Source organism: Zootoca vivipara, chromosome 1, assembly GCF_963506605.1.
Source record: "Zootoca vivipara chromosome 1, rZooViv1.1, whole genome shotgun sequence".
Classification (NCBI taxonomy): Eukaryota; Metazoa; Chordata; class Lepidosauria; order Squamata; family Lacertidae; genus Zootoca; species Zootoca vivipara.
The window spans coordinates 68,206,087-68,233,725 of record NC_083276.1 but is presented as its reverse complement, the minus strand read 5'-3'; the positions used below and the strand labels follow the sequence as shown (position 1 = coordinate 68,233,725).

The 27,639-nt window shown below is 40.1% G+C and overlaps 1 protein-coding gene across 3 annotated transcripts; it reads left to right on the top strand.

The window, feature by feature from the left end:
• Positions 1-513: 513 nt before the first annotated feature.
• Positions 514-27,639, top strand: ZNF143 (zinc finger protein 143). 3 transcript variants are annotated; one of them, XM_035119401.2, is made up of 16 exons: positions 514-584; positions 6,940-7,058; positions 7,329-7,421; positions 8,851-8,934; positions 9,161-9,241; positions 9,849-10,045; positions 10,683-10,757; positions 12,530-12,649; positions 13,777-13,852; positions 14,918-15,043; positions 18,094-18,273; positions 20,717-20,944; positions 22,203-22,351; positions 23,133-23,294; positions 24,236-24,382; positions 26,948-27,639. In XM_035119401.2, the coding sequence occupies exons 2-16, from the start codon at positions 6,947-6,949 to the stop codon at positions 27,029-27,031; spliced, it is 1,914 nt and encodes a 637-aa protein (XP_034975292.1). In that variant the 5' UTR covers positions 514-584; positions 6,940-6,946; the 3' UTR covers positions 27,032-27,639. The 3 variants fall into 3 exon arrangements, with proteins under 3 accessions (XP_034975292.1, XP_034975273.1, XP_060131710.1); XM_035119382.2 differs by having other exon boundaries at positions 9,155-9,241; XM_060275727.1 differs by lacking the exon at positions 6,940-7,058 and having other exon boundaries at positions 520-584; positions 9,155-9,241.

The following is a 27,639-nucleotide window of genomic DNA, read 5'->3' as shown; positions in this document are numbered from 1 at the left end:
GCGATCACCACCGAGTCCCGAGGGCGAATGACGGCGTTGGCCGCTCTGCTAGCAGCCGTAACACCCCTGTCTCCTCCTCACTCGCCTTCTCCATGTTAGAATCTGCCTAACCGGGGGGGGGGGGGAAATTCCCTTGAAAGCCACTACCGCCGGGGGAGGGGGAGAAAAAGCCAACCGATATCCTCTCTGCGAGCACATCCTCCCGCTTTGCTAACAAAAGGGGAAAATGGCGCCCGTCCTCCTTTCCCTCGCTGACACACTAGCGCCTCGCGCGACGTGATACAAAATGGCGCCTCCAGAGGCCCCAAACCCAGCATAGAGGAGAGTCAATGTGGCGCGGAGGCGGGCTTATACGGCAACAGCCAATAGACAATGAAACCTGTGGGTCAGTGGCCCAATCGTGGCCGTGGGCGGTATTTTCTGCCGCAGCCTGTCCAATGGAGCCTTATACAAGTGCTGGTGGCGGGGCCCGCCCGCACGGCTCTGGGCGGCGCTGGAGTAGGCGGGCGGGCGCTGAGACGGCCGTTTCCTGTCCTGGTGCATGGTGGTCGGACGGAGGAATTGTTGGAAAATTTCTCGGCGAGGTTCGTATATAAATGTGTTTTTACCCAGTGTGCCTTATTCTAACCGCCGCCATCTCCGGCTGGGACGCTTCACTCTTGGGTTCGGCCTGCCTTAGTCCCCCTGCGGCGGCGTTGTATCCAGGGGAAAGTGATGGGAAAGGGGGCAGCCCGCGTTGGTATCGCGGCTCACAATAATAATAAAAGCCGAGGCGCCGCCGCCGCCCGCGCTTTCTCTCCCGCCTCCCTCTTCCTCCATATTCCCGCCTTCTAGGCCTCGGTGCTTCCCGCTCTTTTCTCCCGCGATGCTCTTGTCCCCTAGGAGGGAGAGAGTTCTCACATGAAACAATATACTCGGGCCACGGGGGCGCTCAGGCCACTTTCGCGGGGCGTGGGCTGCGGGGGGGCGCCTCCTTTTGGCGGCTGCGTCACTGGACGGGGCTCGTCTTCCCACAGCATCTGCGTAGCTGCGCGGGAGGCGCCTCGTGCGGCCCCGCCGTGTCTCCTCCAGCATCGAGCAGATGGGGCTGCCGTCCCCATAAAGCCCTCCGTGCTGCGAGGGCCGATTCACACGCGCAATGCAAACACGGGGGTGGTTGGAACCCGCTAGACTCGTCCCCGAGGAAGCATGTTTAGGATGGCAGCCTTAATCGATCGCTTTTCAAACGGTTAGCGACCGGTTAAATAAAACACGCGAGTTTGGGTTGGCTAACAAGCAAATAAATGCAGATTTAAGGGTGGCAGGTTCCAAAAAAGCAGAATAGCTTATTTGGTTTATGCTATGCATGCGTGGATTAAGACAGGGACCCTCTGGGAAGAGGCATTCCCTCCTATGGAAAGAAATGCCTCCTCTAACGTCGTGCCTGTCTACTACAGGCCCTGGTTTTTGAAATCCTCATTTGGTTCTGTGGTTAAAATTCAGTTACAACAAGGCTAAATGTTGAGGGTAGACGGGATTTTCTTCCACATTGCACACTGGCCAGCATCCAAGAAAAATGTGCAACCTAGTCATGCACATGTTTGCAAGGAAGCGAGTCCCAAGTGAATAGGATTTAGAGACTCAATTTCATGATTGCAATAGAAAATTTAAGTTCATGGAGTTATGTTGTGGCATAGGTGTAACTTTAACAAATGTCGCTTGAGAGACTTAAAGGACAACATAATAGTATTCGAAACTTAATAACATACATGCCATTTAGCAATAGCATAGCTATATAAAATAAACGTTACTAATCTGCATATATGCTGTGTTTGGGGAAAACTTCGCAGAAAATTTTAAGGTGTATTTTACAAGACCTCTTAACTTAAAATGCTCCTGAGCAGGCGTCCCCAAACTTCGGCCCTCCAGATGTTTTGGACTACAATTCCCACCATCCCTGACCACTGGTCCTCTTAGCTAGGGATCATGGGAGTTGTAAGCCAAAACATCTGGAGGGCCGCAGTTTGGGGGTGCCTGCTCCTGAGCATAGAATGCTGCATTATAAGCATGATTAATTTTCAATCTGATTGATTCCCAAAGCAGGATACAATTTGAAGTTCATGATGCTGGCAAGATAATAAAACCTAAGAAGGACAAGAGAAGTTCAAGAGGCAGCATAAGAACTAAAGGATGCTAATTACAAAGACTCAAGAACCAACACAAGAACTTAGAACAGGCATCCCCAAACTGCGGCCCTCCAGATGTTTTGGCCTACAACTCCCATGATCCCTAGCTAACAGGACCAGTGGTCAGGGATGATGGGAATTGTAGTCCAAAACATCTGGAGGGCCGAAGTTTGGGGATGCCTGACTTAGAAGAAAGTTCCCATATCTGTTAGTGTCACCCAGTTCGCACTTAAGGCAAAACCATTGTTTAGCAGTACATTGACAAGCCTTCATGAACCCATATACACAAACCCTCTACTCTCACCTAATGTAGTTTTACTTTCAAAGAATCTTGGTGTAGTGCTACATACAAACCAGGGATCCTGGTTTAAAATTGATTATTATCAATGGCTAGCTAACCCAACTCCATAACAAATGGTTTGTAGTCAGCTTATTTAGAAATTAGAACCACCGTTTCATAATGAATACTCAGCTGAGAATTTTTAAAAGCAAAACTTAATTTGACGTGTCCTGTCTACATGGGCACACATGAGCTCAAGGCTTAATTTGGCCTCATCCACATTGTACTAAACCAGGCACCCCCAAACTTCGGCCCTCCAGATTTTTGGACTACAATTCCCATCATCCCTGACCACTGGTCCTCTTAGCTAGGGATCATGGGAGTTGTAGGCCAAAACATCTGGAGGGCCGCAGTTTGGGGATGCCTGTTCTAAACCAGTGGTGGGGAACCTCCAGCCCATAGGCCTGATTAGACCTGCCATGCTGCCAGATTTTGCTTGTGATAACACTTCGGGTGAACCACATCTACCTTTCTTGTGCCTGATACCATATGATGTCAGGTGGGGAAATTACAAGCCATGGCTGCAAAGGAAGAATTGAGAGCAATCTAGTATGATCAATTCTTCACTTGCAGCCAAAATGTGGTGCTGTTTCCATTAGGCACCTTTTTCTGTTGGACTGCATCAAATTCAAGCTCTGTTTGCAAATAGAATAGCAAGGAGCTGCCTTGCCCTAGATGGCAAACAGGAGGAGAGAGTGGATGAGCTGAGACTCCAGTCTTCACATATCTCTATAGAATTTTCTGGAAGACTTGCTTGCATGGGTGAGTTTTCCTCCCTATGGCTTCAGATTTAAATTTGTTCAAATATGATCATAATACATCTTCAGAGTTTTAGAAAGAATGATATGGCTTATTTTATACCAATATTTCCAGTTCATTTAAAAAATGCTAGTGCATTTTCTAATAGTTGGCAGAGGAGAGGCATGCTGATATCCTCAAAAAGTATCACTGCAGCTGGGTGTAAGCCAAGGGTGGGCAACATACAACCATATACTCTTATGTGCCACATGAGTTTTCTAAGCCTAAATTATGCTTTGAGAAGTCTAAATATTTCACATAGATTAATTCCATAATAAGAATATCAGAGAAACATTTCACTTATATTTATATACTAGAATGGAAAATTAAATAGTCTACTATAATTAAAATAAGTAGGTTAAGTGCATTCTTGAATCATGGCAAAGCTTAAGTGGTACTCTTAACTGTTGAGCAACTTCTCCATAACTCTGTAAAGCACAACTTTCATGATACCAGTTCTTCAGAAGCGTACAAACCCTGCATGCGAAAACTGATGACAAGGCACCACAAAGTAAAAATTAAATTGTTTTACTACTTTGTTATGGGAGTACATCAAGAAGTTTGTTTATACCACATAGTTTTTCTTTGATACCAGAGTTTGTTTTCTCCCCAACTATTCACAAGAAGCATCTCCAGGAAAATCAAACTAACTCTGTTTTGAAGATATAACACTTCTAACAGTCATGGATATAGACAAAACATACAAGGCAATCTGCTTCTATGACCCCTTGCTTATTTACTTCTTTATTATATTTGTATACCATCCTTCATCTGTAGATCTCAGGGTGGTTCGCACATATATTCATTAAATAGTCTCTGAACTTGCTTTTAGACTCTGAAGTTGCTTCTAAAACTGAACTTTCATTTATTCTTCATTTTCCTAATAATATTTATTAAAATGAGACTGATATGACAGATTGCTTGTATTAGTCTTGTTGAATAGAGGGATGCTCTGTCAACTATCAGTAAGTCAGCATCTGAATTGTACACAAACTTTTCTATTGTCCTGATAAAAGTGATATGTTCCTGAGCTCAAAAGTCAAACTGGATGTGATGGTAGCAGTTGCATGTGTTGAAAAATGGAAGCACCCCGATCGTGTAGAATGGGGAAGTTGGGAGGTTTCTGATTTTATAGGCAAAGGGCATAATAATAATGAGCACAGAACCCTTTCCTACAGCTTATCTTCAGCAGAGCCCCAGTAGCATGCAGACAGGGAAGCAACATGCCGGGTTCAGTGCCCATCACCCACACACCCTTTCTGGCTCTCAAAATATTACACAAATAAACACCAATTTCTGCATCATTGGGCCAGATTCGACTACCACTATTCTCTAGTTTGGCTTTAGTGAAATGTGGGAAATGATTACAGAAATCTGCCATGAAGTTGCAAGGTGACCTAAGCCAAGTCACTACTCTTAGGTTATTAACTTAGGAAAATGCTCTTGTGTTAAAAAACAAACATGTAATTCTCAACCATATGAAGAATAAAGTATGGTTAAAGTATTGTATCCAGTGCTGTTTTTGTGCAAGGAGAACACAGACCTGTTCTGCTCATGCAGCTGGTCTTCACTCTCCTCTCTCCTTCAGCCCTCTGTACCTTCAAATCTGCCATGAAGGTTCAAGGACTCTGGAGGAGATTTTGGAGGCATGCATAGGCGAGGAGAAAAAAAGATAAGGGTGTGCTGGTCTAGCAGAACTCCACTCCTGCTTCTGTTGATTCTGTCCCAAGCCTTCAAAATGATAGCAGGATTTTCTTTATTAAGGCACAGTGCCTGGATATCAGTTTCAAAAGTGAAATAATTGTTCCAAAGGGGAATAGCAATGTTTACTAATATTTGTTCTGTGAAGTCACCAGGGACATATTGGAGATAGCTGGCTTTATTGTATTCTTTAAGAAATCTGAACCATGCTTCAATGTCATACAAATATTCACATTGGCACTCTGTTATGTGCATCATTATTAGATTCGATTTCAAATAAGGTTAATTATTTTGTGATCTGATCACTCTAGCAAGGACACAGTATGGTGGCATTAAAGACTTCCTGGTACACTAGTAATACTACATTATATTATTTCAGGTTTCTAAGGTTAAAGCTGGCAATATACTCCACTACATACACATCAGAGAGCCAGGAGTAGCATGTTCTATCTCTGCAGAGATTGGGAAAAGGAAAAATGCACTTCCTTTGCGCACTCATCCAAACAAAAGTAATTGAAGATGGGTAGCATAAATGAAGAAAAGCCTTTTCTCTATATATATATTTGTAGTGGTCTGTGGTTGTGTGAGGCTTCCTCTGCACAAGCATGGACAAATGGGGGTGTCTCATTGCTTAGCTTTGTGACCTACCGGCCATGTGGAGCTGGTGCACGTGGCTCCTTCGCTGCATGGTATGACTTTTCTTCGGGTGGGGGGGGGGAGAGAGGAAAGATCAACAGGGCTTTGCTCAGCTATGTTGGTTGCCAGCCATGTGGACCCCTTGAAGGGTTAAAAGAAAGATGGCAGAAGAAGGAACAATGAGAATAGCCATATTAAATGTGGCAGGCACGGGATTTGATAGAAGTATGTGTGGTTTCTGTATGTGAGAGAGGGATAGATGTACCGGTAGGTGTGGGGTGCGAGTGTGTGTGAGAGAGGCAGATAGAGGCATTTGTGCCTGGTCTGCATGTTTATGATGAGTGCACATGAATGCTGTGTGTGCATGTGTTAGAGAAAGTGTGGTGTGTCCACCTTTCATATCTTTTCTGATACTGGAGAATGCTGTTTTTAAACAACAGCCTCATTTTGTGGGGGCAAAAAATAATCAGAGTCGGCAGAACATAGTTGACTTCCCTGGTAAGAAGTGGGGGGGGGGAGTAGCAATGAGCGTACACTCTCTAATGTTTTACACTACACATGTCATACTCGCAGCCGTTTTGTGACTGGCTTATATGACACATTCAAAATTTGAAATTTGTCCACTGGTGTAAAAAGGTTCCATACCTCTAGTTGCACCTGCGGCTGTCTTCCAAGTAGAAGGAGCACTTGAGTGGCTCAGAAAAGCGGGGATGGTAAGGGGGGTGTTTGTGTGTGGTGTGTGTGTTTGCGAGAGAGAGGGGGGGTGCAGCAGCAATGACGGTAGGTGCCAAGGTGGTGGTGCTGGACACCCTGAAATGGGGGTAGCTTTGGAGCAGCTGAGGTACTCCTTGAAGCTCCTAAAGTGTCCATTGCCCTTGATTGTTACCATAATAGAAGGCAGCATTGAATCTTAGAGTGAGTTACACTGGGACTTCTGCACACAATTATCAAAATATTTTAAAAAACACTTCTGTTAATTTACTCATTACACTCTGAACCTTCAAAACATTCTTTGAGTACTAGAACTTAAAAACAACAACCAGGACTATACTTTTGTGAGACCTTATGAGACAATTGTAACAACATCCTTACAATATAAAAAGGATTGTGGCTTGAAGTTTCTGCAGGCTCTCCCTAACAAAGTATGCACCGTAATTCTAAGAACTGGCAAAACAGTTTGTTTTCCAGTGAAAAATTCATCAGAAAAATTACTTGGTGTGAGGAATACTATTAAAAAAAATTCTAAGTGTCTTGAATCCATTGTTAATATTTTAAAATTTCTCTTTCTTTTCCCTTTAGGTAGACAATGTTATTAGCCCAGATAAATCGAGACTCTCAGGGAATGACAGAATTTTCAGGAGGGGGGATGGAGGCTCAGCATGTAACACTCTGTTTAACAGAGGCTGTAGCTGTGCAAGGTGAGTAATTGGATTAATATCCCAGTGCCAATCAGTGTGGCATTCAAGACCAGGAAAATGGCTATCTTGATGAATTTATAACGCATACTATGACATTTTGGGTTTTGAAATGCATCACATAAGAGAATCAGAACCTATAGCAAATGCCTGAACCATTTTCCTTGACCCTAAAATTGATTCTCTATAGTTTATGCATTAAGCAATCATTACGTTGTGGACAAATATGTGTTATGAACATCAAGTAATGCTGAGATTTTTTTTTGTTGTTAGATGGAGACAACTTGGACAACATGGAAGGAGTAAGCTTACAAGCAGTTACGCTCTCAGATGGGTCCACAGCCTACATTCAACATAATTCTAAAGGTATATTTCGAGTTTAAAATTGCTACAACCAACTAGCTGTTTAATTGAAAACCAAATAATATCATAGATGTTTGCCATTCATACCAAGATCTCCTTAACAAAGTTGAATTGTGTTTCTATGTAAATATCAATACAGGCTTGAACAGAAGATCACACATTTTTTTTGTCTAAAGCTGAAATCCAACTGACGCACTTGTTCTAATAGGAAGGGCTTTTAAATCCAGCAGACAGCTGTGCTAATGGGAGGGGCAGTTTTTGCCAATTCACCCTTCCTCCTGCAGCCCCCTGTGCTATATTTCAAGAGGAATTGCCTCCTTTATTTTTTCAGTTTTGTTATTGTTTATTAAATTTCTATACTGCTCTTCATCTGAAGATCACAGGGCAGTTTACAATACAGTGGTACCTCTGGTTAAGAACTTAATTTGTTCCGGAGGTCCGTTCTTAACCTGAAACTGTTCTTAACACGAAGCACCACTTTAGCTATGGGGCCTCCTGCTGCTGCTGCACTGCTGGAGCACGATTTCTGTTCTCATCCTGAAACAAAGTTCTTAACCCAAGGTACTATTTCTGGGTTAGCGGAGTCTGTAATCTGAAGCGTTTGTAACCCGAGGTACCACTGTATAAAAACACAGGGTGTCCACTAGCCAAAAGTCCTTCCGGTGATCAGAGGGTCACAGCTGGATTCTACTCATTTCTTAATACAGAAGAATACATTAGTTGTTAACACCGAAGACACAACACCCTTGCATCTGTGCTCATGGTCGCGGACGACTCTTAATGCTTGCTCCATGTCTAAACGCATGAGAGAGAAAAGTCTCCATAAGCAAATATCTCTGGACTCACTGTTTAATCATTTTAAATACCAGTAAGTAGAAAACAAGTGCTTAATGTACGTACTTGGTCAGTTTCTTTGAACTTCATGGAATATACTTCTGAGTGGATGCATACAGTGTTGCATTGTAGGATACTGATCCTGTACTCAAGGTAGTAAATGGATCTTATCACCCTGCTCCAAGACTCGGAACATGTTTCATTCCCTGAAACAACGCAGCAGTCATTCTCTGGTGTGTTCAGGAAAAGCTTTTTATGGTGCAGGTGAGCCATACAAGGATATTTTATAGTGCAAGAAATACTGGAATACTAGCACGTACTGTGGGATCCTAAGGATCATGAGAGGGGTTTGCCACAAGCAAGACCTTGAAATTATGCAGATGTGTAAAAATGTACCATAGTATTTTAAGGGGCAGGTCTGTCCTGCTTGAATTGTATAAGATGCTACTTTAGCTGTGACCTTTGGAATGTGCTGATTGTTTTTATATCAATTTGTTTGTTATAAAATGTAAATATAAGAAAATTGCTTCTGCATGTAGTTCACTCTTTCTTGATTGAGGTTATAGTCACTTGAATTTTTAATGTGCATATATTCCAGATGGCAAATTAATGGACGGTCAGGTGATTCAGCTAGAAGATGGCTCAGCTGCCTACGTTCAGCATGTTCCCTTGTCTAAAAGTAGTAAGTATATTACAGTGAATACAAGTTTAAAGCTGTTGACTTAATGACAGAGTGCAATATTGTATAATAAATTATTTAATTATCACTTTAAAATTAAAATATTGTTATCTTTTGAAGTTTACTCTTTAGCAAATTTATTTTCTAGTGGTGATAAAATGTTAAAATTGGTCTTGCAAATCATAAATGCATTAAGTAATTGAAGTGACATTTTATTATCCTGATACAGGAGATAGTCTTCGTTTAGAAGATGGACAGGCAGTTCAGCTTGAGGACGGAACTACAGCTTTCATTCATCACACTTCAAAAGGTAAAATGCATTTGGACATGAGATTAATTTCTCCCAAAACAAATAATAGTCATTTCTATTATGTTTAATTTCCAATTCCACATTGTTGCCAACTAACGATAAACAAATAACTGAATCATTTTTTGTCATTGTCTTAAACATTACATAGTAAATTGTCAGCTGCTTCAACATTCAAACCACCTGTTCCATACAAGTGAAGGGAGGTTTCAAAACAGTATTACTTGATTAACCATGTCCATCATTTTAAAGAAATACACACAAAACTGTGGTCTATATGTTGTTTGTTTGTTTAAATATATACTGCTGTATCATAGAAATATATCACAGCAGTTTACAATATAAAACCATACAGTAAAATCATAAAAAGTAAGTTAAAAGCAAAATAATTAAAAACAAGCATCAGTAGATAATTATGGGCGATATACTCTTAATTGCCTGCATAGGCCTGGTGGAACAGAAAAGGTTTCAGCAGGTGTTTAAAAATTAGCGTACAAGGTGCCCATTGGATCTCTGGTGGCAGGGTGTTCCACAGACTGGGCTTATGACATTTCAACAGTTTATATACAATTTAATTGCAATTGTCTCTTGTCTTTAAATAATTCCTCAGACAGTTATGACCAGAGTGCCCTGCAAGCTGTACAGCTAGAAGATGGTACCACTGCTTATATTCACCATACAGTGCAGGTTCCTCAATCAGATACCATCTTAGCCATTCAGGCTGATGGCACAGTGGCAGGTCTTCATACAGGAGATGCTACTATTGATCCAGATACCATCTCTGCTTTGGAACAGTATGCAGCCAAGGTATATTTGAAGGATACCTAATTTTGTATGGTATTTGCTTTGTGTAATTTAATAGAATATATAATCAAACTAAACGTTTACTACACTGGATGGGATGAGAATCAGATTGATTCAAAGCAAAGCAAAATGCTGTAATCAAAGAATAGACAGCAGGAGAGATGATTAAAGGCAGAAGAAAGTATTAGATTCCTTTGAAGCTAGTGAGAGATGGAGGTTGATGACAGACCTTTATCTAGATGATCTAGTTAAGAAAGAATTTGTCTGAAAGTAATAAAATCTAATTTAGTGAATGTTGAGAAGTAGTGGAGCATGTGAGGCAAAGTGAAAAGAAGGAGGTACTGCATTTAGGAGGAAGTAATTCTAATCCTTTACCACTAGTGGGGATTTCCTGGCACTGCCCAGGATTTTTTAAATTGATAGTGTAATTTGGGAGTTTGGACCCATCACACCAAAATTCAGGTGAAATCATGCCAGAGTCACATTTTGGTCTGCTATCTTGCTTTAAAATGGTGCCTGACATCCAGGCTTCAAGTTTGGCAACAATATCCTAAGAGGAGGCCCCAGTGATGTTTTGGTTCACCATCTTGATTCCCATAGCTTTATTTTAAAATATATTTATGCTTTTTCTTTATTTTAGGTGTCTATTGAAGGAAGTGACAATGTTAGTAGTACTGGGATGATAGGAGATAATGAACAAGATAAAAAAATGCAGGTATGTATCATGATATAATTGAACCGAATTGATGGGTGGGGTATAAATATTATTATTATTATTCATAAGCTGCATTATTTCATTATGAATGTTTCTCTTTCTGTATCTAAGAAATGCATTTTAGATTGGCTACACTGTCAAGTATATTCCTCCCAGAGTGATCTGCCTCCTGAACTATCTTGCAGAGAATAACATCCACCTAACTAAAGGGGTTTTAATCATTTGGACATTGAGAAGCATTGGTGGAAGGGAATTGGCAGCAGGTTACCTTTCCCTGTTCCCTCTTCTCCTTGAAAAGCCTCTTCCGCATTGGGGGATCACAGTGAATGGGTTAAGCTGCAATGTGTGGGGAAGCTGAAAACCGAATTGGGGCTCCTTCTGTGTGCAGGAGGGCTGCTCATAAAAAGGTGTCTCCATCCAGTTGGTTTATGAATAAGTTGGCCATATGCAAAATAAGATGGGCTTCCTAACCTTCAACATCATTTATTTGGGACACTATAAATCTGCTATTGGGGTCCACTGAACCCCTTTAAAGTGCTAACTGGAAATAAAAAATATGATTAAATTTCAAAATGACTCCAGTTTAACATTAAAAATAACTTGCTTTGGTATCACATTCCAAAAGCTTTGTCTAACACAAAAAACTATAGGGGTAGATTTTAACTTTTCACATTTGTGCCTTTTGATATATTATCAACTTAATCTGCAATGCCTGGGTTTAGTACAGCTTGAGCTGGCCCGCACAGAGGGTGGGGCTTTCAGCAGGCACAATGGGGGTCTCCACAATGGCAGAGCACCACCACCAATGGAGCCTTTCAGAGAGACAATTCTGCCTCATCCTAACCCTCTCTAGCACTGTGGCTTGGGGTTACTATTACCCTGTTAGTGGAACCTACTTCCAAATAAACCAGCATAGGATTGTTCTGAAGAGGTATTTATATAGAGAGAGAAGTTTCATTGCCAAAGTTATGTCAAAACTAAGTAGTGAGGAAACTAAATGAGTGTTAATTAATTAAAGTAGGTGAAAGTGTTTGAAGTATTATAAACTATAAGTAATTACAGTAATTACTGCACCTTGCCTATAACAACAGTACCCTATACTTTCATTATTAGATGCACACCTGGATGTGCTGTTTCTCTCTTTGGAAATAATTCTGTTTCTATGAAAGAAAGGTACTGAGATATTTGTAGTCAAGCAAACACACATTCTCTTGACAGTTAAAAAAAAATCTAAATATAGAATGCAAGAATATGCAAGGTTTTAATTTATACCCCACTCTTCTGCCCCTAGGCACCTGGTACCATTTCACAACAGAAGAAATACAAATCAGACAATCTCTTTTCAGAGCAATTCTTACCCTGCCAGGGGATGATCTGCTGTATACAACAGATCCTGCCAGACCCTGATCAGGGCTGAAATGGGGTCGTTTGGGAGGGGGTGTTGCTGTGCTAACTCCAGGATGGTGCAACAGAGAAGCCTTGGATACAGATGTCAATACAGTTGTGTAATGCTTCTGAATACCAGTTGCAAATTTCCCTGAAGAGCTGGTGATATGCCATGTTACAGATCTTTTAATATAATTAGCTTCACAAATCCTGGGATTTTTTTCAACATTTCAGGGAGCTCATAGCAGTGTACCCCTATACAATGTTAATTATTTTAGAATTTAGCAATTAAATCACATGGGAAACACAGATATCCACATTTCATAGAAAGTTTGATGTTTCAATATATGTCTGAAATGTTCATGATGTCATTTCTTTCATCTTAGATTGTCTTGCAAAGCCATAGCACAAGAGTGACAGGTAAATCACAGTCAAGTGGAGACAAGGCTTTTCGGTGTGACTATGATGGATGTGGAAAACTGTACACCACTGCTCATCATCTTAAGGTATTCACTGAAATAGTATCAAAGCTTTCCAATTGTTTTTGGCAATATAATGCTGGCCATAAAGTCATGCAATTGTGTTTCAATTGACCAGGTGGCAATCTGAATTTGTGTCCTTAATACTCATATTCTTATACCAGTGACATGTTAAGTGGCTCAGTTTTCATTGTTTTCTCCATTGGTTTCTTTATTTGACAGATGATTCTATAAAGCACAATAATTGTGTGCTTGTATCTGTGTTTCTGACTGAGACTCTTTAGCTGCTCTGGGTAATGGGGCTGTGGTCCAAATGGAATAATGTTGAATTGCTGATAGTTTTAAAGGAGTTGTGTGTAGTGATAGAGCTTCTGATTTTGTTTGCTCCTTCAGCTGGTAATTTGCAAACAAAACAATGTGAATATTTTAAACCTGGTGCCTCACAATATATATTTAAGGCATAGAGCTTCTTTGCTAGTTCTGTAGAGGAAAATGTTTTCTTGATTAGGGGCAGAGGGAGCCACTGTATCTTTCCTTCTAGATATTTTGACTACAACATTGTTATGATTGTCCCTATTTTTAAAAACCACCAAGTGCCTTCCAAGCATTCTTACATACACAATACGCCTGTGTTTTTCAGATCGCAACCAACTTGCACAGGGGACATAGGTCTGGCATAGCTAATTCCTGTTGTCAGGCATAACCAACTACCAGTAGATTTGTCCTGTGGCCTCCCACTGCTCTGTAAAAGAGGATGGAATATAGGCTTTGCTCATGTCTCCTGAGCAGACTTATACTCGGGGAAAGTCCCTCTGGCCAAAGGGTACATGACTCTTGCTGATTCCTCCTTCCCTCTGCAACCTCTAGTGTCACCTCCCACACTGTTGCTTAGGGTTGGGGCTCTGTTTGGAGCATTATGGGAGGTGGCGCTGGAGATTGCAAGGGGAAGGAGGGAACTGGCAAACGGTCACTTGCCCACCATCACCACCAACAGGATTTCTCTGCTGGATCAAAAGCTTTTGTGGGCTGATGATATGTCTATAAGGACTCTTTGAGATGACTGCCTCATAAGTCCCCAGTTGTGGAGCAGTGAAAACGTATATTGAAAAATACATACGATATCACAGCCTGAAATGATTGGCCTTTTTCAACAGGTACATGAAAGGTCACACACGGGAGACAGACCATATCAATGTGACCACCCAGGTTGTGGAAAAGCATTTGCAACAGGTAGGGTCATGGGATTCCTTCATTCCCCCCACCTTTAAATTTTTTAAATGAGAACTTGTGACTAGCTTTCTTATAGATTGACTGATGACTTTTTGCATGAATGAAAATACCAGAAGAAATTGCACATGTTTAGTTAAGAAGACATAACTGCTTATTTGGGGGACTTTTAGATATACAATATGTTTTGTGATTGAGTAAATATATGTGTCATGAAGACTAGGTTAAACATTTAACTTTTAAAATAGTTTATCATTCAAAAGGAGGAGGAGGTATTTCAATGATACAGGTCTTCATAGAGGAAAACAACATAAAAATATATGAGGTTTCCTAGATATAAAGCCATTCGACTTTAAGGGGATGATTAACCACTAATTAATACTACAGTAAAATTTACATTCTGGAGCAGTTTGCCTTTAAGTGTTTCAGTTTGGTTCATTGTTTTTAAAAGCTGCCAGTGTTTCAGGTCTCAAGAGCAGTACTGAAGACAGCGGAGAAGAGTCATTGGAAAGAAAAAGCAACACCATTGAGCTAAAGGAGCTCTGTTGGTCCAGAGTAATGATGTAACTTTTCTCCCCAAAGACTCTCTTTCTGCTGCCCTTCAGACCTTTAAACCGTGACACAGATCATATTCTACTCCCTTCATTTATCTGCTTGCCCATTGATTAAGATAAGAAATATGGTCAGAATGGAGCTCTTGTAAGAATTGCTTTACACAAGACGTTGAAATGTGTGAATTAGGTACCCATCTTGGAGGGAGGGGTAAAAAAAGTAAAGCACTGGTTCCACACATCTGTACCAAACCCAGAACAAAAATTTGTTTACATTACCCATAATTGACAGAACTTTCTATTTGATAATGCAAGAAAAGAAGTGAAGTGACCATTTCTGAATTGCAAACACATGTCTTCCATTTTGCTAGTGTGAAATAAATACATATAAAACATGGAGATCAATGGAAAATCAAGTCCGTGTAGAATTAAAGATGTTCAGAATTTGAGACAAGATGGTTATGATCATCCAGATAGTTTTAGATTTTAAAACATTATTTATGATGTATTTTTCAAGGTTATGGATTAAAAAGCCATGTCCGAACCCATACCGGAGAGAAGCCATATCGGTGTTCAGAAGAGAACTGTACAAAGTCCTTCAAGACTTCAGGAGACCTACAGAAGCACATCAGAACACACACAGGTACATGGTATATTTATTGTAACCTTTATCTATTATTCTGATAATAACAGTTCATGTATAGAAAATTGAGGGTTTTTATGGAATCTAACTGATCACAGTTTGACTTCTGCAATCATGGTAAGCATGCTCTCTGTTGAGCTCTTAACTGGTCTAACAGTCTATTTTGAAGCCTTCATTGCTTTTTACACAATAACATTTTGAAATTGAAATCCTTCAGTCTCTTTACACAAAATATTGAGCAAAAACACTGATATTTCTGTAGCTGTTCTGACACTAGCAAAATGTGCTCTGTAGAGATAGTTTTGGTTAAAAATCTAGCTGCTGTATTTTGCAGCAACTGCAAAATGTCTCATAAGTAACTATAAAAATGGCATGTATTATTGAATCTACAACTTTATTTTGCTGACCACTAGGACAAAGTCGCTCATACATGTGCTTCAGGTTTCTTTTCCTTATGCTGCCAAACCCGCCGCTCCACTTTCAGTTGTCTTCTAAAAGCTTAAGGGCTAAACTATGTGTGATGGCAGGATAGGTTATGATGGCAGAACGCAGGTTATGATGAATTTGTATAAAGTGGGGTGGTTTAAGCACAGAACTGATAGATGAAAGTGGATATTGAGTCCTTTATCCCCCTGTTGCTTTTTGCTCACAATCGTCCTTCTGAGCTCTTGTACCCCAGCAGGACTTGTTTCTTACCATGGGGCCCCAGTTTGGAGGAAACAACTGGGAGGGGGTTAGAAGCAGAAACTCCCTCCACTGCTTTCTGGTCTCTGCAGCAATTCAAACATACACATTTCATATGAATTTAGCTTAAAATGCACTCCCGTAGTTGAAAACCACAGTGAAGTATCTTTGGGGAGTCAGGAACATCTGGTAATGAGGAAGGCGAATGTGCTTCCTTTTAGCTCTGCTTCCTTCTAATTACCGTAGTCCATTTTCTAACCTCTAAAATGGATGGGGAATCATAGAATCATTACCAGCTCCCCCAATTTCTGCTGAGAAGTGCACGAGATTGCAGAGTCCTGGCACTTAACCAGGGTTTGTGTACATTTGGAATGAGGCATGCTAGAGACTGTAGTATCTTTAAGAAATATGGTTTATTTACACATATTTATACCTGAGCTTTGATGGAGGGAGTGCAGAACATTACATTCAAATAGTGTCTCTTGTTGCAAGCTTTAGTCTAGAGCAGAAGCCAGTCTTTGCATACAGCCTCTCAACCAGCCCTGCATGTAGTTCTGGCCCCTCCCTTTTCCCCCCAAACCCAAGCCTTGTGTAAAAGGGGGCATTTTTTCCTGTGGTGACATCATGTCCCCTGGCAACTTCCCCCCCCATCTGCTCTACATATGTTGTAATGCAACTCCCATCATTCCTGACAGTTGGCCATGCTGACTAGGACTGATGATGGGAGCTTGAGCCCAACAACATTTGGAGAATCCTAGGTTCCCCACCTCTTCTCTAAAGTAACCATAACCCAGCTACTTGCTTTCTGAAAAAAGTGGGAAATATCAACGGCAGGATTTCTAAACTGGTTGTGTTACATTCTTCTGGACGTTCCATTCCTTATGTTTAAAACTGGAAAGGGTGTTGCTGGGCGGATCTAAGTCTGTTTCACTTGTTTTCTGCCTGTAATTTGATACACAGCATTAAGTAAGGATTACAGAAGCTATGGCAACATAACACTATAGCATGTACACTTAAAATCTCATACATCTGTTTGGCAGAAAACTGACAAAACTTACTAAGGAGTGATGTGCAGAGGGTGTTTTTTTTCCTACCAAGAAGCTAATAGTTACCTTTCTGAATAGTTACCCTTGAAGGCTTTTTAGCTTCTAGTGTTGTATAATAGTGATGGGGTATTAGATAAATATCTCAGTAATACATTGAATTATAAAAATTGTGCTTTCACCCATCCCTCTTAGGCTTCTCTCTGTGGCATGAAAGTATACAGAGATTCGACAGTTCTTAGCAAAAGCACATGAGAAAATACAGCACATCAGCATGAGGGTACGCCAGCAATATAACATTCATTGAAGGGTTTTTAATATTGATCAGTATAGCCATATTTAAGATAGTTGTGTGTAAGTTAAACAGTAGGGAACAGATGAATTTTTATTTTTAGTATTGCTTCATAGGTGAATTTGATACTAGACATTTGAACATGTCTAGTGGTGTACTTACAGGTGAATAACTAAAACGTTACTTCATAACTTCCAGCCACAATCCAGAGAACCCTACAGCTAGCAAAATGAGTCTTTTTGACTTTTTCTTTCTCAAGCAGCAGCTCTTCATACTCCGTGACACATCACTTTTGAAGCCTTGGGGATATTCAAACATTGTGGTGGAGTGTGACAGAAGGGGGAGGGATCGATTATTTGTCTGGGGGTGCACAGTCCCATAAACTCCCTGGATTAGCACTCTGGATTGTGGTTTGTATCTGAAGAATGTAGTTTCCTATATAACTAGCAAACAGAAAGGCAGAAATGCCAGCGTTTGTTAAAGAGCTCCCTGCGTTGCATAATATACCGTATACAAAATGTTTTGCCTTGAGGGTGTCCCAACTGCCCTCTTTAAAATGTTTTGTTGAGTACCAAAATTACCTTTTGATTGTTTTTGTGAATTATATATTATGCATACACAATCTGAATAATGATGTTGATGGGTTGTTGCAAATACAGCAGCTTCTAGTGGGTGCCTACCCTTTGCGTGTAGAGTGAGAGTAATGACACAGAAGCAAACAGTAGCACATCCTGATGTTCCTCCCCTGTTGCTGCAACTGTTCATGGTTCTGACCCTGCAAACTTAAGCTTCCCCAAGTTTAAAAAGTATGTTTTTGTATAAATATAGTTACAAATCAGGCATTAGAAACAGATATTCACCTAAATCTCAGCCAAAACATATGGCTCATAATAAAAATAGACAAAAGAAGATAAGATTGGAGGGGCTGCTTAGTAACAAATTTACTATGATTTTTTTTTACATACGGTATAACTTAGTACCAATTTTTTACATATAACTGAAGTAGTCTATTTCTATTTTTGTTTTCCTAGGTGAAAGACCTTTCAAGTGCCCCTTTGAAGGATGCGGTAGGTCGTTCACAACATCGAACATAAGAAAGGTTCACATCAGGACACATACAGGGGAAAGACCCTATTATTGTACAGAGCCAGGGTGTGGAAGAGCATTTGCTAGTGCAACTAATTACAAGAATCATGTGAGAATACATACAGGTATCTGAAAGATAGATTTTTTTCTTATAATAATTTTAGATGTGACAAAGACTTCGTTATAGTTTTGAAAAATGTATATATTTATTCTGTGTGGGACTTATTCTGTTTTGTTCAACCTATACTGTGCTGCTTTTGCTTGGAATATTTTTGATTGTATAAACTGTTTTTAATTGTATGATTATATTGTAACCCATCCTGGAATATTATAGCGAAGGACAGGTGAGAAATTTTTATAAACAATAGAATTCACATAGGTTGAAATTGCATGTAATGTTGCATGAAATTGCATGTTGTAAAAGTGTCTTCACTGGCCACTTCATTTCTTGAGAAAACTTAGCCACACAGGTGGGAATGGGGCTTTCATCCTTTGCTCCCCCTACTGGTTTCCCAACAAAAATCTTCAAAGTTGCTGCTTCCTCCAAAGGTACTGTTTACGCCTCGCCCCAATCCAGTTCATGACATAGTTTGGCACCTTGGATTAGACTTGATCTGACATTGGGCAGTCCTGAACCAGGTCCCAAACCAAATTCAGGAGAGGGGCTTGTATAGCCCTGAGTTTAATTAGTTTTAAAAATACAAAAAAAAACCTGTATAAACATGTGTTTGGCATAAGGAGATGGGGGGAGGACAGACAGAGTCTCTGCCTTTGTCTCCCTTTCACCACCAACCACGTTTAATTACATTTAAAACCCTGGCAAAACATGCAGTCACCACCCACCAGCCACCACCATCCCTTTTGATAGCCCTGGATTGTTCCACGTGTAACCAATCCGGGGCTGTCTAAACCAACTTGGGACAAACCCTTGATTGGCCTGATTCAGTTTGGGATATGGGATTTGTCCAGAGCTGGTACACAACCCTACCATTTACTGGAAATAACCCTCCTTCCCACATGTCAATAGAGAGGGAGGGAGACCAAACATACTTTTAAAATTGCATGATTGACATAACATGTAGTTTGGTCCCATTTCTTGTGATGATGAGCCCACAATTGTTCTTCTAATTCCATAGCTCAAGTACATTCTTTTACATATTTGGCATTCAATAATGTTTGTATTTCTCAAACATTGTGAGTGGGGGTGGCAGTAGAGACAGAGGTTATTTTGTGTGTGTGTTCTTTTCAGTTAAAGTAACAATAGCATTTTAAATTGTGCACACATCCCATATAACAGACTTGCAGATCTAATAAACAAAACAATGTTTGGCAATTAGATGCATTGTCACGTGCTAAGGATATTTTGTAACAGAGAAAGCCTCTCTGATAATGAATAGTCCAGCTGCCTGATTGTTATAGAAGGGGCGAGGCTGTCAGAAAGCTGCTTCCAGCTGCCATTGGCTGAGTTACTGTGATATAAGGGGTGCTGTTTCCCATTGGCTGTCCTTTTCTGATCCTGTAGTGTGGTATGGCAAACAGAAGGTTAGGAAAGAAGAGACAGAGTAGCCAGAGTGTAGGAAAGCAAGGTTAGATGATGATAATGATGATGATGATGATAATAATTTATTTATTTATACCCCGCACATCTGGCTGGGTTTCCCTAGCCACTCTGGGCGGCTTCTAACAAAATATTAAAATACAATAGACCATCAAACATTAAAAGTTTCCCTAAACAGGGCTGCCTTCAGATGTCTTCCAAAAGTCTGGTAGTTGTTTTTCTCTTTGATATCTGGTGGGAGGGCGTTCCACAGGGTGGGTGCCACTACCAAGAAGGCCCTCTGCCCGGTTCCCTGTAACTTGGCTTCTCGCAGCAAGGGAACTGCCAGAAGGCCCTTGGCGCTGGACCTCAGTGTCCGGGCAGAATGATGGGGGTGGAGATGCTCCTTCAGGTATACTGGACCGAGGCCATCTGCTCTAGAGAAAATAGCAGAATGAGAAGGGGTTGAAAATAAAAGTGATAGAGAGAAATGACAATCCTTGAAATGAAAATGGTAAGAGGCAGAAGTTCAAATATTGATTTGAAATACCCTGTCAAATCTTTGGCTGCACCCTCTTAATAAATATGAATGTAATATTTCCAGTAGAGGGAGAAAGATTGGTTCCTGTTTGCCAGAATACCAACATACAGATTGCAAGTATAGGAACTATTTCCTCTTCCCATATACAAAAGCATTTGGACCACTGTCATTTTTAATACAAGTATCAGTGATACAAAAATTAAAAGTGTTGCAGTGCAGAGTAACTTTTACTTGTCAATGCCTTTTTCGCATTCCATATTGAATCTAAAATCCAATTCTAAAGACAAAGACAGTCACCAAAGTTTATTTGGTATAAAAAAAATCATCAAACTGAGTTGTGCTGTGGTTCCTAATTTCCTTGTTGAATTAGAGATTCTCTTTATAATCATAATAAAATAGCACATTTTTATGCCATTGGTAGGATAGTTGCAAGATTTTCTAACACAGCATATTCTGTTTTCCTCACTACTTTTGTCATCTTTCTGTCTAGGGGAGAAGCCGTATGTATGTACAGTCCCTGGCTGTGATAAACGTTTTACAGAGTATTCCAGTTTATATAAACATCATGTTGTACATACACATTCCAAACCATATAACTGTAATCACTGTGGGAAAACCTACAAGCAGATTTCCACGCTTGCGATGCACAAGCGGACAGCACACAATGACACAGAGCCAATAGAGGAGGAGCAAGAAGCATTTTTTGAGCCACCTCCAGGTATGTGACTATATCTCATATTAGCAACCTAAACTGTTACACTTTTCAAACACTTATTTACATCTTAACCAGAGGAGGAACTAAAGCACTGAAACTAAGTAATTTTAAAAAACTTTACTTGTATTTAGCAGCAAGGGTCTGTTATTTGTTTGTTTGTTTGTTTGTGGGTGAGGTGTGAAGTGGTAGACAATTTAGTACTTTGAAAGCAGTGCCTGCTTCCACCAATCTGGTTTTAGATCATATTGTGTTTCTTTTTGTCCTTGTGATGCAGATTCTTTGACCTGTGTGGCCTTCTCTTTTGAATGCCCCATATTTCAAATCCTGTCATGGGTGCATGGCTATACTGCTCTGCCTCGTTACACTAGCCATTACTACAATATACTAAACTGATGTTTACATGGAACTGTCCACCACAACCCCAAGATCTCTTTTATGAAAAGTCACTGCCAGTTCAGCCCCGTCAATATTTTTGTCATCTTGATGTTTGTTACTTTGCTAGCAACATAAATTGTCACTTAGTTGTTAATTCATCCAGTTTTGAGAGAATTTTTGGAGTTCTTAAATCTGCTTGGGTTTTCACCACCTGGAATAATTTGGTCTTGTTTAATCTAAAAGCTTAGCCATTTCACAACTCAACCCTCACTCTAGGTAATTTATGAATACATGAAATAACATTGGTCCCAATACAGATCTTGAGTAGAGCCTACCACCATAGTGAAAGCTGCACTTTTTTCTCCATTATGAGCCACCCCTGCTTGCTGTCTAGCTTCATAATTGGTTTTGTCTGTAAGGTTTGTCTTCAAACTCATTGGACTGGAGGAAGGGACTTTCATTTCTCTGGCTCCTTGCCCTATTGCTGATACAATACAACTTAAGCCCTTTTAAGTAAACTCTGGGATTCCTAATTACTATTTACAAAAAAGTAGATTAGGATGAAAGTTTATATTTAGCTGGGGTTAAACATTTCTTTAGATACTACACTGTTTCATCACTTGTTACACAATGGAGTCTGTCTTTTTCCTTGGAAGGAAAGTGTGTTAGTTAATGAATAATTATTTGATGATAGTTGTATCCCAGTGCTGGCAGGCAAAGCTTAATATTTAACTAAAGCTAAATCACAGTGTTTCTTTCTTTTAGATTATAACCTATGCAAACATTATATGAATGCCAATCACAAAGGATAGCTGGCATAATTCCTCATCTCATTTTTACTGTAGATTGCATATGAACTAAGCCCATCTTTTTTTTAATTAATCAGGTCAAGGTGAAGATGTTCTCAAAGGATCTCAAATAACTTATGTAACAGGTGTAGAAGGAGAGGATGTTGTTTCTGCACAGGTTGCTACAGTGACTCAAACTGGACTGGGTCAGCAAGTGGCACTTATTTCCCAAGATGGAACTCAGCATGTGAGTATTTTAACATATTAATGCTATCCCTACAAAATGGCTTTCAAAAGTGGAGGAGATGTTTCCATTTAGTCATCCCATTTGATTATGCTTACAAATATTAAAATCCCTACATAAAACACAATTGGTATTATATTGGTTCTATTTTAAAGCATCAGACATACAACTTATTCCCACCTAGTAATATCATTATCACTAAACACTGACATTGTTTGGCAGAAAGCTAGAGTGAGTATCTCTAGTAGTTACAAGTTGCATAAATAAATTTTGTTCCTACCTATTGACTTCTACCATTAGGACAGGCTCCAGTCAAACACGTAGGACTGAAGAAAAGGGGAGAAAACTATTGTTTTCTATGCAGCAGAAAATGCCCCAAGAATCCAGTTTCCATTTTTCCTCTTCTTTAACCTTTGGACAATTTATGAATGGGCAGAAGATGTTAAGATTTATTTTAATTTTGTAATTAACATCTGACACATTGAGCAAACAAATAAACGTGGGACCATTCTAATAGAAAAAATGTAGTATAGTCATTGAACAATATGATGTAGAGAGTTTAGTAAAGTTACTATGGAAGCTTGAATTCTATAGTTTGAATTCTATGGGGTTTTTTTTTAATGCTTTAACTTCTACTTAGCTTGTTTAAACTTGGTGGTGTTTATCTTCAATGTTACGTGGACAGGTTAACATGTTGCTTGCTAAAAATGCACAGTACTGTATGATTAAGGTCCATAACTCAAATGTAATTCTTTCCATTTAATTCAATTATATTTTATTTAAGGTTAACATATCTCAGGCTGACATGCAAGCCATTGGAAATACTATCACTATGGTAACACAAGATGGCACCACAATCACAGTTCCTGCCCATGATGCAGTTATTTCTTCTGCGGGAACACATTCCGTTGCAATGGTCACAGCAGAGGGCACTGAAGGACAGCAGGTAATATTGCTACTAAATATATGTAAGAATGTATTTGTATATATGAAAATTCTACTAAGTATTAAGTACTCATTGAAATGCTACTTGGCATTACATGGGCAAACTTGAATGAACCCAAGCCAATAAGCATGCTCAGCCTCATTATAAGCCAACTTCAGTAAACTAGCCAAAGTTCATTTTAAACCAGGATCCTGTCAGGAAAAGGCCTACTTATGAGTAGGACTCTGGCAGAGACACATGCCCGGCTGGCATGTTCTCCCCCTCCTGGGCGATTGTTTGGGAGCTTCATAAGCATTCTCCAGTCCGAACATCACAGCGCCTGGTGTCAGATGAATACCAGCACAGATACCAGCACAGCAGAGGTTTGCGCAGTTGCGTAATAGACTCAGTAGCACAGTATTTGGCTAAACTAGTTTATTCACACATAAACACACACGGAGCTCTTCATTGTGGCTCCCTCTATCTCTAGCTTCACACAGCAAAGAGAAAGAACAAAGGAACAACAGTCCCACTTAGGAACACAGTATGACAAACATCCTGTCACTTTCCACTCTGTGGCATGAAAACACATACAGTCATATGACAGATAATAAACCTATGACTGCACACGGGGAATGAATCTCCCAAGAGATCCTTGGTTTGAATATAACACTAAGCCTGGATTGTATTAGTTAAACAAAACTTAGCAGAAGTCCTCTTCCCAATCCTTAAGGTAGGGGGGTGGGGTGCAAGCCCAAGGCTTAACTGGAGCTTGTTCAGTTTGTCCATGTGTGATTAAATCATGCCACAGATACAGGGGTTTTTTAAACAATTGTTCAGATAAACCTAATCTACTTCTTAAAAAATATTAAGAACGAGAGGCACTTTGCAAAAGAACATTTAAAGGAGTAATCATTTTTTATATTCCAATATTTAGCAAATTTTGTATTTTTATTTCAAAGGTTGCCATCGTGGCTCAAGATTTAGCAGCATTCCATAGTGCTTCCCCAGAAATTGGACATCAGCAACATGGGCATCATTTAGTAACTGCAGATTCTAGACCTGTTACATTGCTGGCAACATCCAATGGAACACAAATTGCAGTGCAGGTAAGTATGGAATAAACTTCGGTTATTTGTTATTTTTAATACATATTTATTTATTTTGTCCCTATGCTTTACAATCTATGGCAGAGGCGGGGAACCTTTTTTGCACCATCAGCCAGATCCTTATCAGGATTGGCCTTCCCAACCAAATTTCACTGGCAGGTGGGGCTGCCCGCCTGTCATTCTCCTGATGTCACAATTAAATCATTGTGACGTCAGGTGAATTAGCTCTTTGAAGTCCCAGAATCAGGACTTCAAAGCACCACACTAAAGTGGAGGGGTGTGTCTGTTTTAGCCTGGGGTTTCATTGCAACCCCGCCCTGTTTTTCAGGGAGATATTTACATTGAATCCTGCTAAACTGATGAGCAAAGGTTAAATCCTGCTCAATTTAGCTGCATGCACTACTTCCCCACAGAAAACTAGCTCACGGCCAAACTGTGAATCAACTGATCGGAAAGGAGTTAAATCCTGCTACAGTGGTGCCTCGACTTACGAATTTAATCCGTTCCGAAGGCACCTTCGTCAGTCAAAAAATTCGTAAGTCAAAAAACGCCATTGGAAACACAATTTCCCATAGAAATGCATTGGAAACGGAAAAATTTGTAAGTCGAAGCAACCCTATCTAAAAATTCTTAAGTCGAAAAATCCCTATCTAAAACCGCCACGTTTTTTTTCCGGATGTCGAGACATTCGTAAGCGCGCAGCCATTACCCCCATTCGTAAGTTGGAAAATTCGGTTGTCGAGTCGTTCGTAAGTCGAGGTACCACTGTATTTGGTTGTGGATGCCAGTTCCACACAAAGCCCAGACATCAGAGGTGGTGGGGAATATCTGTTCCCTGCCCCCCAAAAACACATTCGCCTATTAATCAGCTAACAGCATTCACCCTCCTTTTTTGCATATTTTTAAAAATTGAATATTTTTCATAATGCAATAAAAAACAAACTACCAGTAATTTAAATGAAAAAAGAGAAAAGAAAATGCAAGATCCTCTCTCAAAGGGTAGATCTTAACCTTTGTTCCACACAGAAAAGGGTGGACCTTTCCAGCTCTCACCTGGGAGCTTCCCTTCCCCCAGCCTTCCAACCTTGGAGGTCTTCCCTTCCCTGTCAGGATTAGGGTCCTGACGCCCTCATAAATTTCCTGGTCTGTCAGACCCCTGGGCATGTTAAGAGTTTAACAGAGTAACTCAGCAGAGTGTTGGCAGTAATTGAATCACATGAACAGCTCACTTCATCAGCAAATATACTTCACTGACGCATTTCAATAAGCATAGCAATTATAAGTCCTCAGCCAGATCCCTCGGTGCATAGCTCAGAAAACAGTTACAGAGAGACACCAGTGAACTGCATACAGTAGCTTGAAAACAAAAGAAACACTGACCGACTCTCACACCTGCATGCAGCTATATAAGGAGGGCTCAGATAGCCTGGAACCTTCCGGTAAAAAATGAATACTAATGAGAAAGGACTGTTGAGTCACTACAGTACATTTTGCATCTAGGAAACACTCTAAGCCAGGCATCCCCAAACTGCGGCCCTCCAGATGTTTTGGCCTACAACTCCCATGATCCCTAGCTTACAGGACCAGTGGTCAGGTATGATGGGAATTGTAGTCCAAAACATCTGGAGGGCCAAAGTTTGGGGATGCCTGCTCTAAGCCATTTTTAGGCCGTGACATTCACTGCCTTTCACATAAGGTATTTTACCAACCATTCATCACCTCCATGTCCATATAATTCCAATAATGATCCAGAGTAGAGTGTGCACTTGACACGACACATTTGGATTCAGGTTTCTCAAACAGCAGGCCCCCCTGCTGAGGTCCAGCGCCAAGGGCCTTCTGGCGGTTCCCTCGTTGCGAGAAGCCAAGTTACAGGCAACCAGGCAGAGGGCCTTCTCAGTAGTGGCACCCGCCCTGTGGAACGCCCTCCCACCAGATGTCAAAGAGAAAAACAACTACCAGACTTTTAGAAGACATCTGAAGGCAGCCCTGTTTAGGGAAGCTTTTAATGTTTAATAGATTATTGTATTTTAATATTCTGTTGGAAGCCGCCCAGAGTGGCTGGGGAAACCCAGCAAGATGGGCGGGGTATAAATAATATATTATTATTATTATTATTATTATTATTATTATTATTATTATTATTATTATGGCAAACTTATTTTTCATCTGAGGCGCCATTCAAAGGTCATTTGAAATATGACAGGGGGCCTGCTGTTCAAAGAAAAGAAAGTTAGCCTATGGTGACTGGATCCTGACCATGAGCTATTGGAATTACATATGTAGAAGTATTATTGATATATACCTACCCAGTGCTTTTTTTCTGGGGGTACACAGGGGTACGCAAAGGTCTATACATTTTTTGAATCTTAAGTTTGGCCTCATTGAGGGGCACTATTTCAATATGAGTAGGAAAATGAGAGTGCCCCTGAACATTTTTAAAGAAAAAAGCACTGCATCTACCTTTTCTGATATATTCAAGGAAGCTGAATAAACATAGTATTTTTTTAAAAAAATAATTTGCAACAGAAAATGTATTTCAGTACAACATTTTGTTTATTTCAGCTTGGAGAGCAGCAGTCTTTGGAAGAAGCAATTAGAATAGCTTCCAGAATACAACAAGGTGAAACACCAGGAATGGATGATTAACTCCTAAGATGACTAAAGGAACAATAGACTTATTTACATTTTATTTTCAATCAACAAAGGTCCATGCCAGCTGAAATCTATAAAAAGTTTGACATATTCTTGCATACTAATACTCTGCACACACCTTACGCAAGAGTGAAGAACATTTCATGTGTATAATGTCTCTGTACATGAACCTTGGGAATATATGATTTCCACCTCTTAGACTCTTTTTCTGCCCAGGACAACAGAATTAGGATTTTATGTTAAATTTTATTGCTTATACTTACATTAGATTCCAAACCAGATTACAGGGAAGCAGCAGCTACTATAGAAATACTGGGATGAGTTTTGAAGTCACTCAAATACAATGAAGGCATTGCTGAAGATTTCATGGGTTTAAACTGTAACAACAGTAATCATTTCAAAAATCCTTTGGAAGCAGAACAGTTTTAAATGTTTCTCACATACAGAAGAGTTCTGAATTTTGAGACCTTTGTAAATAATACATTTCGAAGTGTGTTTCATACACAATCTGAAGATTCATATTCTTTAGCTTTCCCATCCCAACTCACAGATTGTAAATACAGACTGTTCATGCTGGAAGTGCTAATTATAATACATTTGAA